This window comes from Lonchura striata, chromosome 24 (assembly GCF_050655825.1).
Source record: "Lonchura striata isolate lonStrDom1 chromosome 24, ASM5065582v1, whole genome shotgun sequence".
In the NCBI taxonomy this organism is placed as follows: Eukaryota; Metazoa; Chordata; class Aves; order Passeriformes; family Estrildidae; genus Lonchura; species Lonchura striata.
The window spans coordinates 2,922,614-2,948,843 of NC_140726.1; the positions used below are offsets into that span (position 1 = coordinate 2,922,614).

The following is a 26,230-nucleotide window of genomic DNA, read 5'->3' on the forward strand; positions in this document are numbered from 1 at the left end:
CCGAGGAGCCACCAACGCACACAAGGAGATGTGCTCCAGCAGGGAAAGCAGGAACTCCAAACCAGCTCAGGCACTGCAGGAAATGGGGGCTCGCAGGGCTGGAAAATCAACACAGGGCTGCTCTGGGTTTGGACATGGCAAATTATCTTGAAGGCAGGAGGACTTTTCCCCCATCGAGGATGTATTTTTGTCTCCCAAAATCTTTGAAGAAATGATAGGAGAGGAAGGTAAGACACCAACGAGTTCTGAGTTTCTCCCATGAACACACTCACCAGCCTCAGGAACTGCCAGGGAGAAAAGCAGGTTTCCAGCAGGCACTGAATTAACCAGGGCTGTAACAGGTTCTCTCATCTTCCATGTTACCCACCTTCCCAGCTCCACAGCCTTACAACCAGGAGAGATGCTCCAGGAGAACACCAGGCACAGTCAAATAAATGTCTAAATGCCTTGTTTTAGCAGCCCAGCACTGTGCTGGGGCCTGGCTGGCGCTCTGTGCACAAATTCTACTGAGAAGGGGAAAAACCAACTTTGAAACATAATAAGCAAGTTCCAGACAGGAATTAAAGAGCATAGCATATCCAATGGAGACAGGGGCTGCAGTGGCATTAAGGTAGGAAGAATATAATTACCTGACCTGGAGTGTGGCCAGAATAATGGTATTCCTTTATTTCAACAAAGCGAGAAGTGCCAAAACCTGGATTTTCCATTTAAACCCAAAAGATGGCAAATCACAGCCCCCCGATTTCATTCCTCCAACTTTCAGCTGGACGGAACAGTCATCCTGATGAGGGTGAAAAATTAACACCCACCTGACGAGGCCACGATGGGAGAGCTCACCCTCAGCTTCATTTGGGAAGCCTGGTGGCATGCCAGTGCCATTCCAGGGTCCCGAGGCAATGCCTGCATCCTGCAGCCCCCAGAGCATCCTCCCACTGCCCATGGCTGTGGTGAAACCACGCTCGGGCACAAACTCGGCTCCAACGCAGCCCCGAGTTTGATCTGGTATTAATTATCCTGCTCTGCAGAGATAAATGCTTAATCCTCTGGCTGTTGACACTGGAAATGGCCCAATCTGCCCCGGGGTGGATATTATCCCAGGGAACTTGGCTTCAGCCATGATCCCACATCATGTGCTGTACAAATGTTCGCTGGCTTGCAGGGAATGGAGTTCTTAGGGTGCACGGGCTCCTTTGTGGCACAGCTAATCCACAAAAATACATGACCCAAGCATTCATTGTATCAGGTTTTTCTTATTTCCTCTTTTTTTTCCCCCCTTTGACTTAATATTACAAATTTCATATGGAATTCCTCATTTTCAGACATTCCCTATTTCCTTACAGCTTAGCAGCTTTCCTAGTCCAGCACTGACAGCAAGGAAAGCTTCCTAAGCAGCACTGCCCAAGGGATGTGGAGATGGGTCTGCACAATCCCTGCTTCTAGTGGAGTGTTTCCCTGTTTGCCAGAAGGCAAATAATCCACATTGCTTCCCTGGTTTTAGACTCCCTGAGAGCCTAAATCAAGGAGTTTGTGTCAGGGAGAAAGCAGCGATGCTGATGGGGTGGAAATTGTCCTGATTCCTGGCCACACTTTAAGGACTTTGGTTTTTCCCATGTCTGAGCAGTCCCACTGTGTGCCAGGAGGGAAAACTTGTCCCACCCCCATGCCCCTGCCCTGCTGATGCATTTTGTGACACCTGGGAGACACTTCCCCCTCTTCCCACTCGCACTCAGCCTCCTCCCCACGTGTTCTTCTCCACCTTAGAGACCACAGGCAGATTTTAAACTCTGACAGAGAAGTAAGTTTGAAATAAAGTATTATTGCACACAAGTACATGGGAGTGCAGGTTTGCTCCCCATTTAACAATTAAACAGGTTTTCCAGACAGCAGAATTCCACAGAGACTCCAACAGCTCCACAAATAGCTGCTACAAAGGGTTGAGTACAGGAAATAGGACAGGGGGTCAGTGCATGGTGGGACTGTTTTTTCCCTAAAATCACAGTTAAACAGATATTTAGCTTAGAGTGGTGCCTTGGAGCGCTACACTCAGTCATACACAGGAGCAATCCCTGCTTCCAGGAAGCTTCCAGTCAGCTGTGGGAAACCAAGGCAGTGGGAAGGGGAACACTTTACAAAATCAGCAAGTGTGGGCTGGAGGCGGATCACACACGACCACAGGACGTGGAGAGGGAGCTGAGCACCCACCTGAGGCAGGTACTGCTCTTGACCTAACGTGACACAAGGCTGCAGCTCTTTACTGACATCAAATCTGCCTGCTCTCACCACCCACCCTTCAGAGAGGTGGCTGGAGCCTTCTGCAAATTCCTTCTACAGATTCCTGCAGAATAAAATGAGCTTGCTGGGAATATGACACACTGAGCGAGCTTAAGTTTTTTTGTAAACTTTGTTTGTTTTACCAGAGCAGTTTTTTCAGTCTTAGTCCAATGGAAATAAACTTTCAGCCCACCTGAATGCAGAAGTTTCTATCTGCCACCATTGTGCTCAATTTAATCCCCAAATCACAGTGAGGCAAAGAACTAAGAGTAGAAAAAAAGCTAAGCTTTTTATGGGATTTGTCTTACTCCTTAACAACACGATGCAGAGAGGGGCTCTTTGCTCCTGGGCACTTCACCTCAGCTGTAAGGCTGCACTGAGATCTCCCAAGGAGAGGATGGGAATTTGAAGCCAGCCAGTGAGAGCATGAGAAAGGGCTCCAACCCCTCATATCTGAGACAAGAAAAGGGGTTCTGCAGAGTAAAAAAAAAAAACATTTTGCAATTCAAACTCCTTAGGTCTGTTCCCCACTCCCACACTGCCTTGAGAGTGCACATAAGTAAATCTCCTTTCTCTCTCTCTGTCCCAACTCTTTGTATCTGAACCTTGCTGCTGGGACAACCCCAAATCAGTGCTGCACCACCCCAGCAAAGCACCAGCTCCCACACTGGCAGTAATCACAAATTATTTCTATCTGGAGGACTGAACATTCAGTCATTTGCACAATATCAGAGATGGGGGTTAAAAGCAAGGAGAATTTGGGCTTCCTGGCAAAGGAGAAGTGTCAGCTCATCCTTCCAGTGCCACATCCAGGGTGTGTAGGGACTGTTTCAGACTTCTGCCCTAACCTGGAGCTGGCAGTGGATAATTTGCACTCCATGATCCTCTTCAGCAAAGCCTCTTAATATTATCCCTAATCGATGACAGACCACAGTCCTGGAGCTCCAAAGCCACACAGTTCATTAGGAAGCAACAGCAAACAAGAGGAGCAGGAACATCTGGGAAGCCACGAGGCACAACAGGGCTCTGCTGCATCACCTGTGGCTCAGGGTGCCTCGTCCCCCTCCTGACAGCTGGGGTGGCAAATGGAAGCAGGAAGAAAAAGGAGGGGAACAGGAGAAAGTGAAAGACAAGGTGAAGCAGCTGCTCCAAGCAGATATTTCAGGATTTATCTGAGTCCTGCTTCCAAAACTGCTGCTTGGCCATTTGGGATTATCCCAAAGCATTCTCCACCTAATCTACTCTTAAACAACTTAACACACATCTCCCTTCTTCTCCAAGCAGGTGGCAATCTACCATCTCTGGAGCCTCCCTCCAATGGTGACACAGAATTGATTTGCTTCATGACAGTGGATTCTGTCTGGTCTTGGGGTGTCCTCAGAGCTCCCTAAAAATCTATTTGCTTGCAGCAAAATGATCCCTCCCTATATTTTCACACAACAGAAGCACAGAGCAGCTCACACTGTTGTGTATCCATGATTGAGCAGCTCCTTTGGGAAGAGCAGGATAGGCATGTTGGAGTTACACTGCCTTCTCTCCAAACGTGCCATGGAGCATCCAGCTCCAAGAAACTGCAGGCAGACTCTTCCAGCCTGGTACTGCATGGTTCAGTGAGATGAAACCATCTGGGACAGCAGCATGGACACCACCTGCATGGTTCCCTGTGTGAAGCCTGCTTTGATCTGCATAGAACACCTTCACCAGCCCATGCAGCACTGCTCAGTCCGTGTTTCTGCCAGAAAATGCACCAAACTGCTCTGTGGGTGCATGCTCTGAGTCCTTCAGCACTCCCAGGAACCTGACTGCTGAGCAACATTAAGTGCTCACAAAGCCACTCAAGTCTTGGACAACCTGGAGAAGAGGCTCCAAATCCGTGTTCCATGACCTGAGCAGCTTTCCAGAGCCCTGCACGGAGCTGCTGCAGCAGCAGGCACAGCAAAGCAAAGCCCAGTGACACAGCCATGAACAGCAGAGCTCAGGCAGTGCTCCCAGGCCCTCTGCTGGGGTCTAACCCACTGGCTGTCCATGACACACATCCAGGACTCCCCCTGGGCTCCAGGGACTCATTCCTCTTCCAGAGCTTCCTGTGACGACCACGTTGGTGTGGGAGCTAATTGTGTCCCACATTGGTCAGCTCTTCCAGCCTCTGCCTTCCAGGTGACTGTCCCAGGGACTAAAAGGTGACTCAGAAAGCACAATATAAATAAGTCCTAAATTGCAGCCAAGCCACCACTCCTCCCTAGCCTGAGGAGAGTCTCTTTCCCATGATCACAGCCTGCCTGCACCCTACTGTTAGATGGAGAACTGCAGCAGTGCAGGAAGAAGCAGATCTTTGTCCCTAAGGCAGGCCCCTGCTCTCACCTCGGAGGTATTTGGGTAGGTGGGTGCTGAACTTCAGGACCACATCTCCACACCCCATCTTCCTTCTGGTGATACAGATGGTGCAGAGCAGGCCCCGGGCAGGCTGCTCAGACAGCAGGGACAGCACTGTGCCTGCCTTCACCTGTCCTGCAGAAACATTCATCAGCAAGATCCCATCACACCAACTCTCTCAGTGCCTGGTGGACCCTGAAGCCACAAAAGCAGATCTCCTGTGTTCTCTGGCTGTAGATGTTAGAGATGTTCAGAAGGGTTTGTGGTTCCAGGCTGGTTCATTCTAGGCTCTCCATCAGGTCAGCAATGGAACAGATGCTGCACAGCATCTTCAGCCCCTCACACTGGGTTTGATCCACCACCCAGCTGAAACAGAGAAGCCTGGAAGCAGCACTGGCTGGAGAAATTCCTTACAGGAAGCTCCCAGGCACGTTCAGGAAAGGCTGAAAATCCAATCACTCCATGCCTGTGGCTGCTTCTCTCCTCCACTGCTGGGGCACCAGGCCTGGTTAAAGTGCTGGGACACCTTTGTCCAGGCCACTGCAGGCACACGGAGTGGCAGCTGCAGCCTCAGGCTCCTTGCTGGAGTCCTTCAGAACCAAGAACTCCAGCAGAATGTCCAGGAGGCAAAACACCAGGTGCCTGGAATGGAAAAAAGACAAAGCTTAGGCTGGTCAGGGCATGGGAGGCAAAGCTCAGCACAAGGAAAGAGTGTTCCAATGCTCCAGGAGAGAGAGGAACAATTCTGGGTCCCCAGAGGAATGTTTCCAGAGGTGGTTCAGCTTTTTTTCACCTCCCCAAACCAGTGGGTGTTAAAGTTGCTGAGCAGCACAGAAAACACTAATACATCTTCTGGAGCAAATCTAACAGGATCACAGGATCATTAAAGACAGAAAAACCTCTTAGATCATTGAGCCCAACCTGTGCCCAATCCCCACCTTGTCAACCAGACCAGAGCACTGAGTGCCACATCCTGTTGTTCCCTGGACACCTCAGAAGATGGGGGCTCCAACACCACCCTGGGTAGCCTTTTTCAGTGTTTAACAACCCTTTAAGTGACAAAATATCTCCTGATGTCCAGTCTGACCCTCATTAACCTGCTGTCCATCACCAAACCTCATCTTCCAGTCTCACAGCAGTGGGAATAGACAGAAACATCCCCTACACAGACCTGCAGCTCCTCCAGAACCAAACTAAACCAGGACCTGCCTTACTTCCCTGACATCCACTAACTAAGCAGGCCAAACAACATAACTAGCATGACTGGCTCAATAATCTGCAGCCAGACTGAGGTCCTGGACATGCAGGTGCCCCCTGATATTGCAAGTCTGGAATAATAAGCTGGATGTGTTTGGTGCCAAGCAGCAGTGGCAAAACCCTGGGCACAGCTCTCAGAGCCACCAGGGTAAAGACCATAGTCACATACCTGTTTATCACAGGCTGGCTCAGTGACTCCTGCACCAGGGTCCAGCTCATCCGACACTTACTGGTCCCAAGGATTTCCTGGATCACACCTGGAAGCGTTGGAGACAAAGCTTTAGGAAGGGCATATTTGCACAGGTCAGTCTTCTCCTGGTGGGTGCTGGATCAAAGCTTATGATGGTGCTCTGGGGCTGGGAGTGCCAGGAAAGCATTCCTGGCTAGCAGGGCACATACCAGCAGTGCTGTTTCATTCCCAAAGGACAGAGAGGGCCCTTTACACTACATCAAGGAGTTAAAAGTTCAGACTGCACTCACACGGATTAGGCAGCAGCTGCTTTAATGCCAAAGGTCCCCGTGTCAAACTTCAAGAGAGGGAAATCCAGTGCAGCAGGGCTTGGGATTTCAGTCCAGTGAAAAGCCACAGGCTTTGCAGGGTGACTTTCCTCACCATGGAACCCTCTGGCAGCAGGTGGGAGCAGAGCTGTCCTGAGCCCTGCCTCGGTGAGGTGCCTCAGAACTGTGAGCACTGAATCACAGCCTGGCTACATAGGGGAATGGCCCAGACTCACATCCCTTCCCTTCCCTTCCCTCCGAGCTGGGCTGCTTCCCAAACCCTTACACAAACTATCCAGAACTGGAAAACTCTGGGTTTTGCTTGCAGGAAACCATCAAACCTCAAAGGTCATGAAGGTTTCCCAGTGCCTTGGCACGAGCAGCCTCCATCTCTGTATTTAACCACATTTCCAGAGATTCCAGTGCACTGGAGTGTTCCCCAGCTGCTTTCCTATCCCAAGGGCAGCTGACAAGTCTCTGGGACACACTTACTGGGCAAGATCCCCATCAGGCTCTGCAGGGCCTGCTCTGCTGTTGCCTTCTTCTGCTCCTCCGTCCTGGGGGCTTTAGGCACTGCTGGTAAAACTCCTCCAGGCCAGATGGATTCCTGGAGCAACTGGAGGTACTGGACCCAGCGCTGGGTGCAGGTCAGGGTAATCATCTGCACTTCCAGCCACCTGCAGGAACAGGGAGAGGGAGAAAGGTCAGGAAAAGTCCAGCTTGGGACCCAGCTGGGGTATTTCCACCCATCAAAGAAGGTTAAATCAGCTTATTTGGGTTTGTTAACGTGCAGTTTTCATGTCTGTACGCCTAAGACTTCCACAAATCTTAATTAACTGAGTTTTCCATGCACCAGAAGTGAGATATGTTCCCTGTGTTATTGACAAATAGGAGAAGCAAAGGCCATAAAAAGCCCCATCACCCTGCTGATCACAGGAAGCCAAGTGAATCACTGGTCACTAAAGGAAGCCCAGCTCAGGGATACGACTGGCCTGAAGCTCCTAAGTTATCTCCAAGCACAATCTGAGAGAGAGCTGGAGGAACTGGTGTTTAACTACAAACAACCCCAGGAAGGACTGGAAGGACACGAGCCCTGTTCTGGCAGCCTCTGCTCCTCTCATCAGTCCCTCTGCTACCAAGACAGGCAAGGATGTCTTTCCTGGAGACCAAAACACACTCTAAGGATGACAGGCCATGAATATCCTGATCTTTCACCCCCCTCTCATGCTGCCCTGCTGTCCAGTCCTGCTCCATCCACTGATGGCAAGCAATGAAATAACAGAATCCCCAAAGGTTTGATTTTGGGACCTTAAAGCTCATCTCATTCCAGCCTGGGCAGGGACACCTTTTACTAGACCAAGCTGCTCCAAGCCCCATCCAACCTGGCCTTGGACACTTCCAAGGAGGGGGCAGCCACAGCTTCTCCAGATACTCCGTGCCAGAGTCTCCCCAATCTCACAGCCAAGATTTTTTTTGTTCCCATCCAGAATCCAGCAGAACTGCTGATGCTCCCTCCTGCTGGGGCAGGACTGTGCCCTTTCTACAGTAACCACCTGCAAATCCCAAAATCCTGCTCCACAGAAGGGCTTGGAGGCTTTTGCAGCTGCACCGGATGATGTGTCCCCACCACCCAAGGGCTGGCCAGGCACAGTTTCTAATCAACATATGGATGGCCCATCTTGCCCAGATGTGAAATCACTTCCCACATCACAGCACAAGCCACAACCATCAGTCAGAGCTTGCACTGCCTAAAATCTGTGCCCTGAGAATGAGGAGAGGCTGTGGATAAATCCCACAGGACAGCTCCCCGGTTCAGCAGGGCTCAGGAAGCTGCACTGCTGGTGCTGTTGGCCTCACTGGCAGGAGGCTCTGGAGCAAAGCTGGGAGTGTCAGCACGGCGCTGAGGAAGGGAAAAGGCTTGTGATTTTGCCAGTTCTTCAAGATTCCCAGAGGACAGGAATCAGCCAGCAGGGCCAGGAGACCCGTTCCTCTTGGCAGCTGCTGCTCGTGCTTGCAATTCCGTCACCACTACGCCCCGGCAGCTCCGAGTACATCCAAGAGCCCTGCCAAGGCAAACTTTATTTAACCTGCGCTCTGCCAGACTGTCTGCATTCTTCCTGGGCGAGGCATTCGGGCCAAAGGTGTCCTTCCCCACACAGCTGGGCAGTGGGAATAGCAGCACCCAGAGGTAAGCAGGGCAAAGGAAGCAGGTTGGCATCGTGTGGGACAGGGCTGCGGTGTGGGGATCCCTTTGGCAGCAGGAAATGAGGTGCAAACAGGGATTCTTGAGGGATGCACACCTAGGAAATGCCAGCTGGAAAGCAAAGGACATCAAAAAACCTGAAAAGGAGCCTCAGTGCAGTGGTAATGTTAGCGTTCAGGAACACACATAATCACAGGACATGATTCTATGCAGGTGCATTTATTGGGAGCTCTGGGAATCAAGGGTCCAGACCCAAATCTGACTCCGAAATGGCTTTTGAGCTGAACATATTTTATATTCTATCGTTATATAACTTACATATTAATTATTAAACTTATATTGTTCTACTGTATACATTGACATGAGTTTCTCGTGATCTTCCATAGGTCCCTGACCACAGTTTCTTATGGTTATTCTTATGATTAAATAGTAATTATATTTAATTACTAAACAATCATCACATCTAACAGTTACATCATTTATCATGTACAGGTGCAGTTCTAGCAAGTACAAGTTCTCCATGTGCTTAGGGTGTTTATTTTTCCAGGGCCTACTAAGCTTATTTTTCCTTCTAACCCTTAATCCCCATGATTTTAAAACCCTTTTACTATCAGTAAGGCCTGGAATGCCTCAGAGCAGGGGACACAGGGGATGTTCCCAGTGCTCCCAGGACTGGCACTGGAAATGGGGAAGCACATCCTTCATGCTCAGCATCGCCACGGACACAGAGCACGGATGCTGCTACAGGACAATGCCAGAGGTGCAAACCTTCCACCTGATTTAGAGGACAAAATGTCACATCCCAGGCCTGCCTGGGAAAAGCCATGTTGGAAATACAATTAAAAGGGTTTTAATCTCCAGCCATCAGCAGATTTTAACACTCTGGATCATGGTAAACCCTCCAGCTATTCCCAAGCAAATTAAAGTGTTAAACTGTGACTTCTCTAGGGGCAAGAGTTTTCATTAACACAGTTTTTCATTAACATGGTTTCTTACACAACCTGCTCTCCTAGCTGAGAAAACATCTGACAAGCAACAGAAGTTCAGAGACTTGGGGACAGAGCTGCAGAGTGAACCCTGCACCAAGGGGGATCAGAGTGAACATTGACTCCAAACTCATTACAGCAACAGTTTCTTTATGCGTGTGAAAATCAATAACTTTCCAGCCTTTAAAAGGTTGCAGAAAGCAAAGAACAAGCTTTTCTTTTTTTTTCTTAGAGGCATTCCTAAAATAGCAAAAAAAAAAAATCAAGCAAATAGTGAACAGAGAGAAAACTGAACCTATAGAGGACAGCACATATTTCCAGGCAGCTCAAAAGCAAGCTGAGAACTGACAAATGCTGGAAGGCCCTAAACAACCTCCTGTTTCCAGCTCATGTATGTTCCCAAAACCACCAGAATTAGGCAACAAGGTCCCCAAGTAACCCTCTAAATGTGATCACACGTGCACATACTGTGAGCAGGCGAGTGCTTACAGGCCTGGGTTCCCTCAGTTGTGAAACACCACGGATGGATTTTCTTCCTTGGGCTGGCAGCTTTGGGAAGCAGAGGGCAGGATCTGGGAATGGCTCCATGGGTTTTACCCAGCCCCACATAAGCTTCCATTAAAGGCCAACTTGCCCCATTACATGGTGCTCAGACAGCTGGGGAAGGAGCACCCAAACCCACAAACTTTACAAGGAAAAGTCAAGGAACTAAACAGGAAATGGGACAAGAAAGAAGGAGAAACCAAAGGCAGGTGCAAATGGAACAGACCAAAGCACCTCTGCTCTGGGCTCCCTTTTGCCAGTCTGTCAGTGTGTGGAGCCATCCCAAAGGCACTGGGAAGAGGAGCATGGGGATTCTGAAGGAGTTTTGAATGAGTTAGAGACAGGATTTCTGATTTTTTTGATGATGTGGTTTCTTTTCTTATCTTCTACATAGGAAGGGTGAGTTTGGCTCACATCTTTACTGTATGGTTCAGAAGGTCACAAGATCTCAGTTACAAGACATTTTAAGGATTTATTGACTAAAAAAACACTGCTAACAAGGATATTTATGTTTTTGATTCAATCTTTAAATATTTCATCTTATACACTCATGCTACAGTGCAAACTTTCTTAACTAATCATGTTATGACACACAAACCTACAGTACTGCATTCTAAGCTCATTTACCCTTGTAACTACTTTTAATTTTATATCTTAAACTCTAAAACTCTAAACTTTCTTCTAATTAATTTAACATGTCTTCGTTTTAAACTATAAATCCACATTCCCACTCCTAGCACCTAAGTTTGGAAGCCTTTTCCCAAAAGTCTCAAATCAAATCTTGTGTTTAATTCTAAGCTTTGGCTTACAGGCCTCAAGTTCGGAGAGTTCTTTAGATTTCAGATTCTAACAGAGGAGAACTGACAAGACTGGTTCATGTGGCTCTAAATCCACTCTGGGGTTTGAAGCTGAGGCTTCAAAAGAAAATCTCAGAACACAGTGACCTGTCATGAAGAGTTCTCTTCCCTCCTCTCAACCACAGTCAACCATCAACACCCATTTTGGGGAACCACATTCCATTCCAACACACACAGAGGCTGCACCAGCAGCACTTAAACTGTGACGAGCAAAGAAGATTAACAGAATCACAGAATATCCTGAAATGGAAGGGATCCACAAGGAAAGTCAAGTCCAACTGCTGGCCCAAGAATGCTCCCTCAACTCCCATGCCTGTAGTTGCAACACAGAGAGAGTCACACCAACTTTACTGAAAATTCCTACCTGAGTAAACCCCAGAAAATGGCAAATTGACCTTTCCATCATGCAGACTTGTTGCACCAGGATCAGGATTAACACCTCAGGAACTTCAAATATCTGAAGGCTGACCTTCACCAGCAGGTCACAGATGATTTTTTGTGCTATTAAAGGCCTAAGTATTTGAGATTCATGTGCCACAGTGAAAGAACACACACTGCTCCCAGGTAGAAATCAATCCAACAAGAAACAAAAATAGACCTATCTTTTTAATTTTTTTTTTATTTTTGGATGGCTGATGAGTTACTATTTTCATTCTGCTATTTCATGAAGAAATAGCCTTAATAAGAAAGAAAAAATAAACCCATCACAGAACCATCTCCTTACACTTCAGAAATAGATAAAGTGACCTCCTGGGCTCAGAATGCTTCAATAGTGCCCAATGCAAAGAGCCAGACTGCAAAGGCTACTGAGACCTGGAAGATAATCTGGAGGGGCATAACTTGCCCATGCTGTAAGGCACCTCTGTTTGAAATAGCTGCTGGTGGAGGGATGAAATGGCTGCTAAAAAAGAGCCAAATTAATGCCACGGTTTAAGCTGGAATTCCAAGGTCAGCTGAAGGGGTCCATTAGGATAAGAAGGCTGAGAAACAAGGATGAGAAACAAGGGCTGGGGGGTGCAAACCTTGGCCTTCCTGGGGCTCCTACAAGCAACAAGGGCTGCTAGGAGGGAGGAAAGGCAGGCTGAGTCAGGAACAGGTCAGGTAAATGGGCTTGGTCTTACCTGGCTGGATCCACTCATTTAACTGGACTATTCAGAGAGCTCAGCTCAGCAAATAAAGCCTGGACAGGTTGGATTTGCTTAGTCTGGACACTGAAGATGTACTAGGAATGAAGAAAGAGATGTAATACTCTCCAGATTTGCACCCACCTGCCAGAAGTGGGTAAAGCTCTGCTCGTTTTGGCCATCCAGGTGAGGATAAGAACTGAGATCACTTCAGCTGAGGAGCAGTCAAGTTAAATATGCTGACTGTAATTGAAATCTGAAGCAATAGCAATTGTGATTTCCTCAAACCCAGGGGTTTTAAGGATTTAGATAAACACAAAGTGAAGGCCAGGCTAGAAGATGACAAAGAAGAGAAAGTCTGTCTGCTTTAGCTGTATAAATACAAACAGCTCTACAAATATATATGAACTAGCATGTCCAGCTCAACACAGACTGCTGCCCACCCCAGAACATGGCCCTCCTACCCTGAGGAATACAGTGTGGACATCCAGCAGCTCAAAAAAGGCCTCTGGGACCAAGGTAGTGAAAAGGATTGAAGAAAAAAAAGCAACATCTGGAAAACACGAGGCATTCAAGCATGACTCTGAATTGAAGAAAGTCTGGTGCTTAAATCACCAGACCATCCTTGCCTTACCAGTTCTTGTTCCCCAAATTCCTCCTCAAATAATGCACAAAAGTATCCTTAACTCAAGGGCTCAAGAGGAGGAACATTTCAGTGCTTTGACTGCAAAACCTTTCTGAGGAAACCTTGTAAAAATGAAGCAACAGCTGCAGTGGGCACAGCAAGAACTGAAAAACACAAATGCAGAGTTTTGGCTCTGAGGCTCAGCTTTCAGCACCTGCTACCTGGGCCTAAATCCACCTTCTCCACACAGCAGAAACATGTGCAGCACACTCAGCTCAGCACCTTCAAAGCAACCTCACACTTGTCCAGGCCATGGGTAAACCCTGTGCTGAGGAAGGAAACAGGAAAGAAAAGGAAAAACTCTCCATAAATGAAAAGAACACAAAGCATCCTGAGGCCTTTTAAACTTCTGCACAAAGTAAATTCTCCTTCTTGATATGTTCTTCCCCTGCTGAATGTTTAGAGTTGCAAACAATCCTGTCCTGGACCCAGCTTGGACATCCTGGGCAGAGGGATTTTCCTACCTGCCTGGCCCTGCCAGACCCTGGAGATGTGGGTGTGCAGGACATCTTACTGTGGGGCAGAGAGGGAGGAAAAGAAATCATTCTCATCTGTAGGCAATCATTCATCCCTGCAGGGAGGAAAACACCCCTTGGTGCTGGGATTTCTGTGTTGCTCCCTCAAAACACACCTCCTGCAAGAAGAAATCATGGAAACTCACAGGACTCCAATGGCTTCACCCTGCAGGGAGTTAACCATTGCTTTTCCCAACCCAGATCTTCCTGAGATGCCTTGGGGCTCAGGGAAGGGGGAGAAAGGTATGTGATTAAAATAATCGTCCCCAAACCTCCTTGATTTTTCACAAAGCATCCTGGCTTTTGATAACGTCTTCTTCAAGTATTTATTGAACCAATTAAGCTCTCTGTGGTGCCCCAGGGAGAGGCCAGGCTGTCTCAGCCAGGCCCTGCTTGGAACAATTGCTTCATTAGCCCACTTCAGAATCAAAATACATAAATCCACTATTAACCCTTCTAAAACCAGGGAAAACTAAAACCAACAGGGAGACATTACTTCCATTCAATCCTTTTCTTCTTTGTTCTATTTGAAATAGGAAGTTGTTGAGCTTTTTTAAATGCAGGAAGAAAGCTGGCACGTGTAACTGTTGAAACAGAATCAGAGTTAGAATAATGTTGCAATTATTATCAAAGCATGGAGTGCTGGCTTCATTCTAGTGGCTGTTTTTGGAAGAATGCTGCTTCTAGAAGAGGGGAAAAAATTTTGTTTGGGACAGAGATTCAAAGCCAGATCCAAAATTTCCAGGTGCTTGGAGACAACTGAATCGAGGCCCATTTCCAAGCTGATTTTATTTACTTTACATATACACACGAAGACACACAGAGTCCTGAAATCACTTTTACTGACATACCACAGGCTGCAGTTCCTGCTGCTCCACACGGCTACAACACAAACAGCCAAATCCAGAAATGAGGAGTAAGATGCCATGAGGTTGGTTCCCCTAATTCCCAACCCTGGTGCTGCTTTTAGGCTTGTTTTTAGGGACAGGGACTTTGCTGCCACATACCTGGGCCTGCCAGCACAGCCCCTCCGTGTGCAACTGCAAAGATCCTCATCAAACATGCCCAAATCCATTCTCCAGGTAACAAATCAGGAGAATGAGTGGCTTCAGATGCCCCAGCTGCATTGATATTGCATTTCTGCCAGCAAAACTCAGAGGCACTGCCTGAGGCTGGAGTGGTACCTGCCAGCCAGGAAGCCAAAGGGAAGTGGGAGCACTGTCTCAGCTGTCAGACACAGTCCCTCCAGGGCTCCAAGGCTGGCAGAGCTCCCTGCCCATGGGCACTGTGCTCCCAGCACTGCCAGCCCAGGGGTGCTTGGCTGCTCCAGGTTTACTCAGGGACACTGAAGAGGGTCAGGCATCACTCTCTGCTGGTGGCACTTTCCAGTCAAGAGGATCAAGGTGGCTGCCAAGGGTCTTTGTGCCAGTTCTGTTGGCACAGAGATCAAAGAAAACTGAAGAGAAAATCAGAACAAAGCACACAGGCAACAGCCCTCTGAAGCTCCAGACCTCCTTGACTTACAAGTGCCTGTGACACTCAGCCTGACAGCAACACGCCAGCAGAGCCCAACACCAAGGTGACAGCATGAACTTGCAAGAACCAGTTCTCAAAAGCATGATGGTCACCTACAACCAGTCTCAAAGCATCCCTGACTCCACCTACAGCTGACACAGACTGGAATAATATCACCTCCTCAAATCTTCCAGCTTGGCCAAGGGATGAGGAGACATGGAGGAGCATGGGAATGACTCAAAGCAAACAGCAAGCCAGGCAGTGCTGAGCTTGTGGGTAAGGCAGGGAAGATTTGCATTTATTTTAACTCATGCTCAGTGGAACAGGACACCAGCAAAGCTGCCTGAGTAACTCCACATGCTCATTTCAGAGACAGGCACTTCCTAGCGTGGCACAGACCCTGTGCCCAGCCCAGCTCAGGTTCCAGGTCACAGACAGCTGGGGTGTACTGAGACACCTTCCCCCACTCAGTCCTTTGTCGCCACGGCTTTCTCTTGTGCTGCATGGGAAGGAGCCAGGAAAAGCTTACAGACCAGGATCTGCCCCTTGAATACTCCCAGGTCCATCCTTGGGGTGCTGGGGCTCCCCTCTGGAAAGCAGAGGTGGTGACTCCCACCCTGTCCCCAGCTCTGCAGGGCAGTGGCAGACCCCAGACCTGTGGTCACTGTGGGCAGGGCGTGTTTGCCTCGTATTTTTAACACCTCATTGACTCACAAGGCTCTAAAAAGCACCCAGATTCTCCAAGTTCTTGCATTGAGCACCGGAGCCCAGAATAGCCGCAGCTCCTCCGCTGTGCCAGCAGGTTCCTGTGCAGCCTCCCAGGGGAAGAGGAGATGATCCTGCCCGGCCGCGGGAGGGGAGCGGAGCCGGACAGAGGCGGAGCGGGGCAGCGGCTTTGTTTACAGGCACGGCCCCAGCACACAGAGAGGCTGCTGGAAGCAATCCCCGGCCCCGGGGTCATTCCCACTCCCATCCGCCTCTCCTTTCAGCTCCAAAAAAGGATCACTCCCTGTTACATAACGGGACGGGCGCAGCGCGGACCCGCGCTCGCACAGGCGGCCGCCCTTGACTCAACAATCCCTTTTTCGGTCATGGAGCCTTCCTCTCCCACTGCCCCCGAACTGACAGCGGGGAGACGGATGGTGCCTGGCTCCAGCTAGCCCAGCACGGGAGAAGGGGGAAGGAGCAGTGTGGTGGGATGCTCCTTGCAGAGAACAGGGAATGGAGCAGGTCAGGAGGCCCCACCATCAGTAACAGTGTGCTCACAGCAATCATCTGATGGCACTGCCAGCCCAGGACAGAAAGTCCTCCAAGAAGAGGGGGACTGGCTCTTGGGAGAAGCTGCATCTTGGTTTTGGTGTGAGTTTTGTTGGTTTGTGGTCATTTCTATCACGCTGCACCGAGTGTCTCATGCCAGAGCAGAATCAACATCTGGCAGCTGCAAGAAGGCAGCAGGAGCAGCACCTGCTCTCCAAATACACTGGCAGAGGAGTACCCAGCAGCAACCCCTCCAAACAGTGCCAGGACAGCTCCTTTTCCTCCCCTACCACCTAACCCAGCCCTGGCAGGAACAGGGAAGGATCTAATCTCTTGAAGGGATGATGCCCACTCATACTTTGTGACCAGCAATGGTTGAAGACACGACTCAAATCCATCTGCTGTCCCATGTTTGTCTGCCTGCTCTCAGAGGCAGGAGCATCAATTCCTTGAATAGCAGATGCTCCCAGCAGAGTTTCTGCTACTTTTCCCACCTGTAAAGGGTCCTCAGACACGTGGCCAGCCAGAATGGCAATGCCATGTCTGACTGAGCAGTGATCAAGTTGTAAATACTTAAATAGTTGAGAAATGTCACCAATCCACACTGTGTCCCCAGACAGGCAGGTCTGAGCTGGAGACTTTCTGGTCTGCTTAGGACAACAGTGACCACCTGGGCCAGGAATGAGTACAAGTCTCAGTGACAGGGTGAATGGCAAACAGCAGGAAGGCTCCCCATTCCCAGATCTCTTCCACTGTGGAATGTAACTACAGTCAGCAGAAATGGGAAGAAAATGTTCTCTGCAGCAATCTAGGTGCAACACCGTCCTCCTGGCGACAGGTCTGTCTTCACTGTGCAGCTCTGTCCCCTGCGATCCCTGATTGTCCCAGAACAAGAGCAGAGCCAGCCTCAACATGTGGATTTCAGCACAGACACAGGGTTTGTTCACGAGGTTGTTGTTGTACCCTGAACTGATGGGGACACCAAGAAGTCCCACGGCTTCCCCAGCCAGAGCTCTGCCTGCAGCACATGTGGGTTCACTCTGACCTACTCAAGTGGAGCAGCTACAAACACATTCCTCCTCACTCTAACCCACCAGCAGAACTCTGGGAGCTTCTTCACCTTCCAGCACCAGGATGTGCAGTGTGTATCCCAAATTCTCCACGTGTGGGTGCTGCAGGCTCCCTGGGTGACCAGGACACAGCTTATTAGGAGGTGATGATGTGCCTGTTGAAGCTCTCATACGTCTGTGCTTACACACACAGATTGGGTTGCAACTTGTTCCCAAGAGGCCAGAGCCCATTCTGGAGAAGTGGGAGCAGCCCCACCTCCTGCCACTGGAGGAACAGACCAGGACTGAAGGACAGCAGTCCCTGACCTCAAAGCACTTTGGCAATCTCTGCTGAGGGCAGCTCAGGTTACCAGCTTGGTTATAATGAGCTGCCCTGCACATTCTGATGCTGGCTTTGCATACCTGCAGAAGAAAGGGCGCAGGAGTGGGAAAAGCACTGCTGCAAGACTCTCCCAAGCCCTTCAGGGAAGGCTTTCCTTGTGCTCTAAAAAACCACATCCTCAGCTAGTGATAGTCACCAACCTACACCAAAAAACAGGAATTCTCTGTTTGTGTGTCTTGGCCTTGAGCCTTACCACCCAGAGGCCCTGGCCCCAGGAAAGCTTGGCAAGTCCATCCCAGCTGGAAAGGAAGCCTGTCCCTACTCCATGTGTGGGTCCCTGCTCCAGGCACAGGCAGAGCAGAGGGGTGCAGCAGTGAGAGCAGAGACCACACTCCGTGCTGTCACGGACAAGTCGCTGTTCCCTGGGCCTGTTTATTCTGCTTTTGCAGAAGGAACAAGCTGAAGCCCTGGGCAGCAACAGAACAGGAGGCCAATCCAACCTAGAGTGCCCCCAGAGCTGGGCACTGCTGCCCTTGCATGAGCCAGAACTCCCACTCCCAGGCTGGATCTTCCCTTTCCCTGATATCAAAGGACAGGAGGCTGCCCATTAGAGCTGCACCACTGTGCATGGAGAAAACAGCTCCTGGTGCAGATCTCCAAGGTGTTTCTCCACATTCATGGAACAGCTGCTTTACAGAACCTTCCTGGCTGATGCATACACACAGCATTTTTCTGCATTCAGGCACAAGCTCTACTTCCAACTGTGACTCCAAAGGGAATACCCCTCTCAGAGCAGCCAGGTTGGTCACTCTGGCCTTACCTTTGAACAAGGGTCCCAAAGAGCAGGTTGAAGACTTTCTGGATGTTCTCCGTGCACAGCCAGCTCCAGTGATCCACCAGCACCAGACGAAGCACGTCCAGGGCCAGGTCAGCCAAAGCTGTCTCAGAGTCTGCCAGGAGGAAGAGGAGGGGCAGATGAAGAAACCACTTCAGTGCAAATCTGATGAGAAGCATCTTCCCAAACTCATTCTTTTCTTCCCAGTTGGCCCTTTGTCCACACACAGATGACCTGCTGCAGCCCAGCCAGCCTGGGACCCTGCCCTCCCCTCTCTGATTTCCACCTCATCCGGGCAGCTCCAACCAAGGGCTGCACCAAAGGGTCAGTTCCTTCTCAGTTAAACAGTGGGATTATCAAATCCCAGTCCACGTACAGGGATGGCCACATGCCCAAAACAGGTGACAAAGCAGGTGGTGACTGTGGCCAGGAAGAGGTGTGCTGCTGAGGACTATAATCCTGGTCCTCCCCATTCCTTTCCCTTCTTCCAGCAGTTTTCCAGGCTCTGTTGGTGGCTGCGGGCTGCCATCGTGTGGCAGATTCCAGGCTCAGCAGGAAGGGGGAAAAAACACATCTGGATAAACCAGATGTACCAGTTAAAACACAAACCCACACACCTACCCAAATATCTCTGCTGTCACAGACCTGGGACACCAAACCTCCCTCTGATCCTCAGGAGAATGTCAGAGCCTTCAGCTAAAACAGTTTATATTCGCTGAGGAATTACTTTCATGCTGTTTGGCCCTGAGGTGTTGTGCTGAACAAGCTCACTGATGTGCCACAAAACTGCCCCAGACTGCCACTCCCAGGCCACCACCCCGACCTGAGGCTGCTGCCTCATCTCTGTTGTCAGGTGAGATCCTGTGCAGCAGCTTTTCCTAATTTGGCTCCCCTCATGCCTCATCTTCCAACCTCTCTGTCTATAGAGACAATTTACACTCACAATTTACTATGGAAATAAAGGGAGGAGGGATTCTGGACCCCACACCTCTCCTCCTCTGCTCTTCCTCTTCCTAAAAGCTGGACTAATTAATTCCACGATTTCACTTTGAAAAGACAGGGCACTTGGCACCTCTTGCTCTGGGCCATGCATAAGTTACTGCCCATTTGCTTTGTCCCCTGAGACTTGACTTCCCAGTGCAGGGTCTGGAGCAGGCTGTTCAGCTTCCCCAAACCTCACACAGGGCTCATCCTCAGCAAGCTGTTTATTCCCACAGCATCCAAATCCTCTTCCTCAGAGAGCTGCTGGCCAACCCCTTCCCAGAAGTCACTCCATGAGCAGATAGGGACATGGGTTTGCCTCTTTATCCAGACATTTGTTCTCCTCACGCTGCCAGCCCAGCCTGAAGCATCCCAGACCTGCAAGCATTTGAGATCACTGACATTCCATTTCCCTCTGAGTTCAGCTAACTTGGCCTGCTCTGTGCAGAGCCCTGGCTCCCAACTGCAGTCCTGCTTCCCCAGAACTATGGCCATGTGTTCCAAGATTACAGGCAAAGCTGGTAGCACAGGCTGGGTTTCAGAACACCAGGCCTAGCCTGTCACAAACACGTGCTTGCAGTCAGAGCTTGCCAAACTTGAACCACTGGAGAGAAGTTTTTTGGGAAGTTCCAGTAGATTACAGCTCAGCTATTCCAAGAAAAGGACTGGAGAACATATTTTTGCAAGTGTTCAGGATAATCTTGTAACTTCTGGGGCAGCCCTGTGCTTCAGAGGAGGGTTCTAAAAGCAGAAAGGGAACATCATTCCTTGAACTGAGATTACATTTGTGCTCCTCCCATCAAATCTATTTGAACCTAATCTCAAAAGGTCCTTTTATAGTGTATGGACATATGAAGGCTGACTGGAAACTACCAGGAAAACTGTAATTTGGCCCATTTTTAGTTTGTAAGAGCTTGATTTTACAACATTGCCAGTTTAAGCAGCTGTGTCCTTAAGAAACTTCTTTGTGCAGTGACTGTGCTGAGCACACCAAGGTGAACAAATCTGCAGTGACACAACTGAGCCAAAATTTGCTCCCACCAGCAACAGTGCCCAAAGCAATCACCAAAAAGCAATGGAAAACCTAATCTGCTTTCTGTTCTATCACAATGCAAGAGGCAGGAGAGCAGGTCCTGAAGACTTTTCAAGCTGAACCTGCAGATGCTGGAGCTGCTGTGGTACCAAGGGGGAGAAATTCAAGCACTGAGAGAGGGACTGAGCTCACCAGAGTCAGTGTCTGGATGTGCTCCCTGCTCCACTGTGCTCAGCCCATCCATTTCTTCCTGCACAGAGATGTCCTTGGATTCTCTGCCTCCCTGGCCTTCAGGAGCTTTGCTGGGGACTGCTTCCAGCAGCTTCTCCTGCTTCTGGATGAAGGATTCCATAGCAGCCAGTGACAGGGTGCCAGAGACCTACAAAAGTGTGTTAGTGACACAGAGCCTGGGGTCTGTAGTGCCCAACCAACCTCCCACCTCCTGGTTTGCACCCAGGTGTAGCCAACAGCACAACCAAGGCTGCTTATTGTCCTTCTGCCAAGAGTGGCAACAAGGCTGCAGCAGCCACAGCCCTGGTGGATGTCGATTATTCCCAACCAGGGCAGTGACTGGGGCTGTGGAAGGATTACAAGAGGATCTGAACTTACAGCATTGCCCTCCCTGATGGAGTACACGATCCTGTCATGAGCTTCACTCCCACTCAGCACTGGAGTGATTTTACTGGATGAGAACCTCAGCCTAGACCTGAAAAGCAGAGCCATGGCACAGTCAGTTTTCTCTGCAAGCTGCAAGTCATGAGTTTTCCAGCCTCAGCCAAGCCCCATGGCCTGTTACTGTTGTCCACATCCAAGCTAAGAAATCTGATTAGACCTGAAGCAGTTCAAAAAAGCATCTGCCTCCAGGATAACTAAGAGATGGCAGTGGAACCACACAGCAAAAGCATTACAGCACTTTTCCTCATGTACACCTGAGCTGAGCCAAGGTTGTCCAGCATTCCACAAGGAGCTGTTGCACAGAAGCTGATAGGGAGATGTAGGCAGATGTCAGGAAGGTGTGAGCACTGCAACACACAGAGGGAAGTGCTCAGAAAAGCCTCTGAGACGAAATACACTCAGCAGGATTGTGAAATCCAATTATAAACACTGACAAAAGAAGGACATGAAAGGACATTGGGATTTTGGGACAAATTATAAGATAGCCTGTTTATCATTAAGGAATGTCCTTTTCATCCAAAGTGGTTCCAAACTTATACTTTTTGAATTTGTCTTTCTGTCCAAAGCAGCTTTTTCCAGCAAAACATCACTTTCTGGAAAGAAAAAGCCATACTTGTGCAGAAATCTTCCCTTCCTTGGTGAGGGAAGAACCACTGATGAGACAATCACAATGAGACTGGGCACTGTCAGCAGCACCAACATTTGGTGAGGAACATACATGAAACAATCTTAAATATTGCTCATAAATAGCTATTTAAATGTTTTCTGGGCAAGGCCACTGTTGGAACACAAGGGAGAGGCAGGAGGGAACTTTCAGGTAAATAATTTAGAGCTGGATTTTGCAATCACTCTCTGCATATATTTAAGGTTAAAAAGCAATTCCTCAGGACCATTAGTGTCTCTGCTGGCAAATGGCAGCACCTCAGAGCTCCTTTAGGAAGAAACCTACCTTCTGTGGAAACCTGAGCATTTCTGGGAAACCCTTAAGATAAAGTGGAGCTCAAATAGTTGTGTTCAGCAAGGGAAGGAGGAAGTAATTCAGCTAGAGTATGATAGAATTTACTACCCAACACAGAATTTACTACCCAACACAGAAAGCACCAAGTCAGTTCTTCCCCACCCTGGGCTCAGTTTATGCATGAATTCCTTGTTCTGCAAAGCTGAGGGAGCCCTTACTTGCTTTTCTTCCCGTCTGTCTGGGATTTCCCATCCACTTCTGACTCACTCAGATCCTCCGTGGGGCTCTGGGGCTCTGACCTGGGGAACGCTGTCTTCAAGGTGTCCACGATGGCATTGACAACAATCTGCAAAGCCAGCACTGCCTTTAATTACTGGATTGATCCTTGTTACTTACATATATCAGGAGTTTTGAGACTTGCACTGAATTTTATATTAAATAGGTTCTTTAACACAAACTCTGACCCTCCGTAGCTTTATGGGTTTCTGGGCAAGCTGAGCCCAGCTCCAAAGAAAGGGTTTTGGCTCCCAGGAGATGCTGAAGCCTAGGAAGCATCTCTGGGGGCAGCTGGGAAGGGCTCAGGTAAGCAGCTCCCCATTTTCCCACCTTGTCTATCCTGGAGACAACAAAGGGCTTCTTGACAAAGGCGATCCTGGCGTCAGTGTTGAGGGCCAGGAATTCCTGCACCTCCTCACTGTTTGCAATCTCAGGCACTGCACACAATTGCTGCAAGGACAGATGGAGATTTAGGTCATTTCAGAGTCAAGCTCCCAACCTGATCATGGAACATGGAAGAGATGTGGTGTGCTCCACTGTCTGCATAAAACTGTCCTGAGCCCTGCTTTTAGCTCACAGGGGCACACAAACATCTCACCTTCAGGAAAGATTCCAGCAGACTTTTCCTGGCTTCCACTTTATCACTGTCCATGTTTCCAAATGGCAGATCAGGGAACAGTTTCTTTGGTCCTTTGATGTCTACAAAGAAAACAAACCCACAGGCAAGGTTGAGAAAACTGCAAAATCACAGAAACCTTAATTTAAAACACTTTTAGATCTTAAAATAAAAAATTTCAAGATTAAAAATTAAAATTTTAGAATCTAAATACAGATTTTAGCTTTTATTAAAACCATAATGCTCTAATGATTAAGGCTATCCCCACACATTGCCTGCCATCAGCAAAAGGTGATACCAGTGTGTTATGGTGCAAAACTGCAAAGTTGTGGCATGGAAGAGGAGTGCTTTGAAACACTAGAATTTACTTCCAGAAGAGATAAATCATTCCTCCATCCAGCTCTGCACAGAACACTGGAGGATGTGGGCAGGAGACACAGCCCAGCAGCATCCAGAGCTGCACAAGCAGGGCAGGCAACCCTGGGAGCAGAGGAGCAGGGAATGGGACAAGAGGGAGAAGGGTTTTCTGGGACAGCTGCTGCAGGCACTGACTTTTCAGGAACTTGCGGAGCTCCGGCTTCTCCTCCAGCCGCGTCTGGAGGTTGAGGAACTCGCGGTAGCGGCGGTTGACGGTGTGATAAGCCACCTGCTGCAGGCTGCCCGCCGCCTCGCCCTCCAGGGCTGTCTCATACTGAGGAGGAAGGCAAAGGCATCATCCTGACACATCCCAAAACAATCCCGCTCCCTGCTTGCCCCTCAATCCCCAGGCCCCACCAGCAATTCCTCATGTCAACCCTTCCCTGAAGAGGAAGGAACCAATCATGATGGAACAAAAGCAGGAAAGGATTCAACCAGCCCCACAGGAATCCCAAACAGCCACAGGGCCTGGTATTTCCCCACTACCAGACAAATCTATTGTGGACACACACACAGGGCAAGTCCTCAGCTGCAAGCAGCAGCCCAGGTGGTGGCAGGGATGTGGGCAGGGGTGAGTGCCCGGGGAGCCCTTACCTTGACGGTGTAGAGGGTGTAGGGGTGGAAGCCGGTGCCGCTGTGCTCGCGGGCAGTGATGGTCCCGGTGATCCGCAGGTTCTGGATGACGACCGGCCCGTCGGGGCTGCTCAGGGGCTCAAAGCTGAACGTGCTCATGGAAGCTGTCGGGGAGGATGAGAGCAGGGGCAGGCTCTGCCCGGGCTCTGGGGGAAACTGTGCTGGGACCTCTGCTGCCCCCAGATCTCTCCCCAGGCTGGAGGGTCTTCGTGAGGAGAACCTCCTGGGGATAGCTGGGCTTTCCTCCTCCTTCTCAACCGCTGGCTCGATCTGGATGTCAGGGCAGGAACTCAAAGCAGAGCTGGGAAGCAGGCCAGCATCTGAGCTGGGGCCAGGGCCGTGGTCCAGGTCCCCTGTGCCATTCTCCACGGCAGGTGCTCCCTCTGGCACAGAAGGGTCCTGGAGAGGCTCATCAAGGAGCTCTCCAGCGGGGGAAGGAGCCAGCAGCTCCACCTCCTGCCCCATGTCAGGTGCAGGGGATTCCAGCTCCAAACCCTCACATGGGAAGAGGGATCCCAGGGCTTGGGGGCGCAGGAATGATTCCTCTGCGTGGTATGACCTGCTCACCTCCTCTCCCTCCTGTCCAGCAGCCCCTGCCTCTCTCCTGAGCCCCTCGGCAGCCCTCGGGGACAGGGGTAGCCTGGCAGGAGCTGCGTCCGTCTGTGCCGGGAAAGGCAAGGAATCCGGCACTGGGGGTGCAGGGTGGGGCTTCCCAGCCCGGGGCTTCTTGGAGAACGCCCCGATGAGCAGCAGGTTGATCCAGTCGGGATCAGACATCTTCCTGATGGCCGGCAGCAGCACGTTGCAGGCCACCAGCTCCACCACCACAAAACGTCCTGTCCGCGTCTCCAGGTGCGGCGGCGGCACCAGCGCCCGCAGCAGCGCGTCCACGGCTGCCCGGGCACAGCCCACCTCGGCCGCGGGGCTCAGGAGAGCGGGGTGCGGCCCCGCCAGCCGGCTGTACTCCCTCCACAGCGTCCGGCCGCCCTTGGGGTCGGCCCTCAGGGCGTCCCGCGCCCGCAGGAAGCTCTGGAGGTGCTGCCCGCAGAGCAGGAGCAGGCGGCGGGCCAGGGCTCGCCGGTCCACCCGCCTCATCCGCCGCCGCAGCTCCGCGGCCAGCCCCAGCATGGCCCTCTCCACCTCGGCCTCGAAGGCCGGCTCTCTGCTCACCGTGCGGTACCAGGAGGCCACGAAATCCCGCACCACCTTGCGGACGGTGCTGGCGATCTCCTCCTGCAGCCGCCGCTCGTCCGCGGCGCAGCCGGCCGGGGCGCGCAGGGAGCTGACGAAGCGCTCCAGCCGCAGGCGGCGGCCGCGGGGACCCAGCGCCGGGGGGCCCAGCCAGCCCCCCAGCACGGCCAGCGCCCCGCACAGCAGCCCCAGCGCCCGCAGGTCCAGCAGCAGCTGCAGCGCCAGCAGCCAGCCCAGGGCCACCAGCAGCGCCAGCAGCGGCCGGCGGCACCCCGAGGGACCCCGGGCCGGCATGGCCGGGTGGGCAGGGGCAGCTGCCACAGCCCGGACGGGCGGGCAGGGGCTGCACAGCTCGGTCCTCAGCAGGCTCGAGGGCTGGGCTGCCCGAGCGGGGATCGGGGGCTCGATCACCCCGAAACCTCAGCGGAACTGGCACTCACAGAGCCCGGCCGGCCCGGAGCCCTCCCTGGGCTGGGCTGGGTCAGACAGAGAGAGCGGGACGCTCAGCGGGGCTCACAGAGCCCAACAGAGCGGAGCCTTGACGGACAGCGGGTCACACAGCCCGGCACACCGGGATGCTCAGCGGGGTCACACAGCCCGGCACACCGGGATGCTCAGCGGGTCACACAGCCCGGCACACCGGGATGCTCAGCGGGTCACACAGCCCGGCACACCGGGCTCTCAGCGGGTCACACAGCCCTGCACACCGAGACCCTGATCGGAGTCACACAGCCCGGCACACCGGGATGCTCAGCGGGGTCACACAGCCCGGCACACCGAGACCCTGATCGGAGTCACACAGCCCGGCACACCGGGATGCTCAGCGGGGTCACACAGCCCGGCACACCGAGACCCTGATCGGAGTCACACAGCCCGGCACACCGGGACCCTGATCGGAGTCACACAGCCCGGCACACCGGGACCCTGATCGGAGTCACACAGCCCGGCACACAGGTATCCCTGACTCTGTTCCCGGGCACAGTCTCCTGGGACCCCCACACCAGGCTCCTCATCAGGCACTGAGACCGAGCAGAGCCCCCCCTGACCGGGCCCTCGCCAGCGCTGGCACAGCTCAGCCCCTCAGCAGGAACCGGGACAGGCACGGATCCCGCCAAGCGCAGTCCCGGAGCCCAGCAAAC

General features: G+C 51.2%; 1 protein-coding gene across 1 annotated transcript; it reads right to left on the reverse strand.

The window, feature by feature from the left end:
* Positions 1 to 1,796: 1,796 nt before the first annotated feature.
* SNX19 (sorting nexin 19) lies at positions 1,797 to 25,492 on the reverse strand. Its single transcript, XM_021525840.3, has 11 exons — positions 23,862 to 25,492; positions 23,403 to 23,541; positions 22,833 to 22,933; positions 22,565 to 22,684; positions 22,177 to 22,304; positions 20,935 to 21,031; positions 20,518 to 20,704; positions 18,297 to 18,426; positions 6,892 to 7,076; positions 6,071 to 6,158; positions 1,797 to 5,286 (listed from the first exon to the last, which is right to left on the reverse strand). The coding sequence occupies exons 1-11, from the start codon at positions 25,383 to 25,385 to the stop codon at positions 5,154 to 5,156; spliced, it is 2,832 nt and encodes a 943-aa protein (XP_021381515.3). The 5' UTR covers positions 25,386 to 25,492; the 3' UTR covers positions 1,797 to 5,153.
* Positions 25,493 to 26,230: the final 738 nt, after the last annotated feature.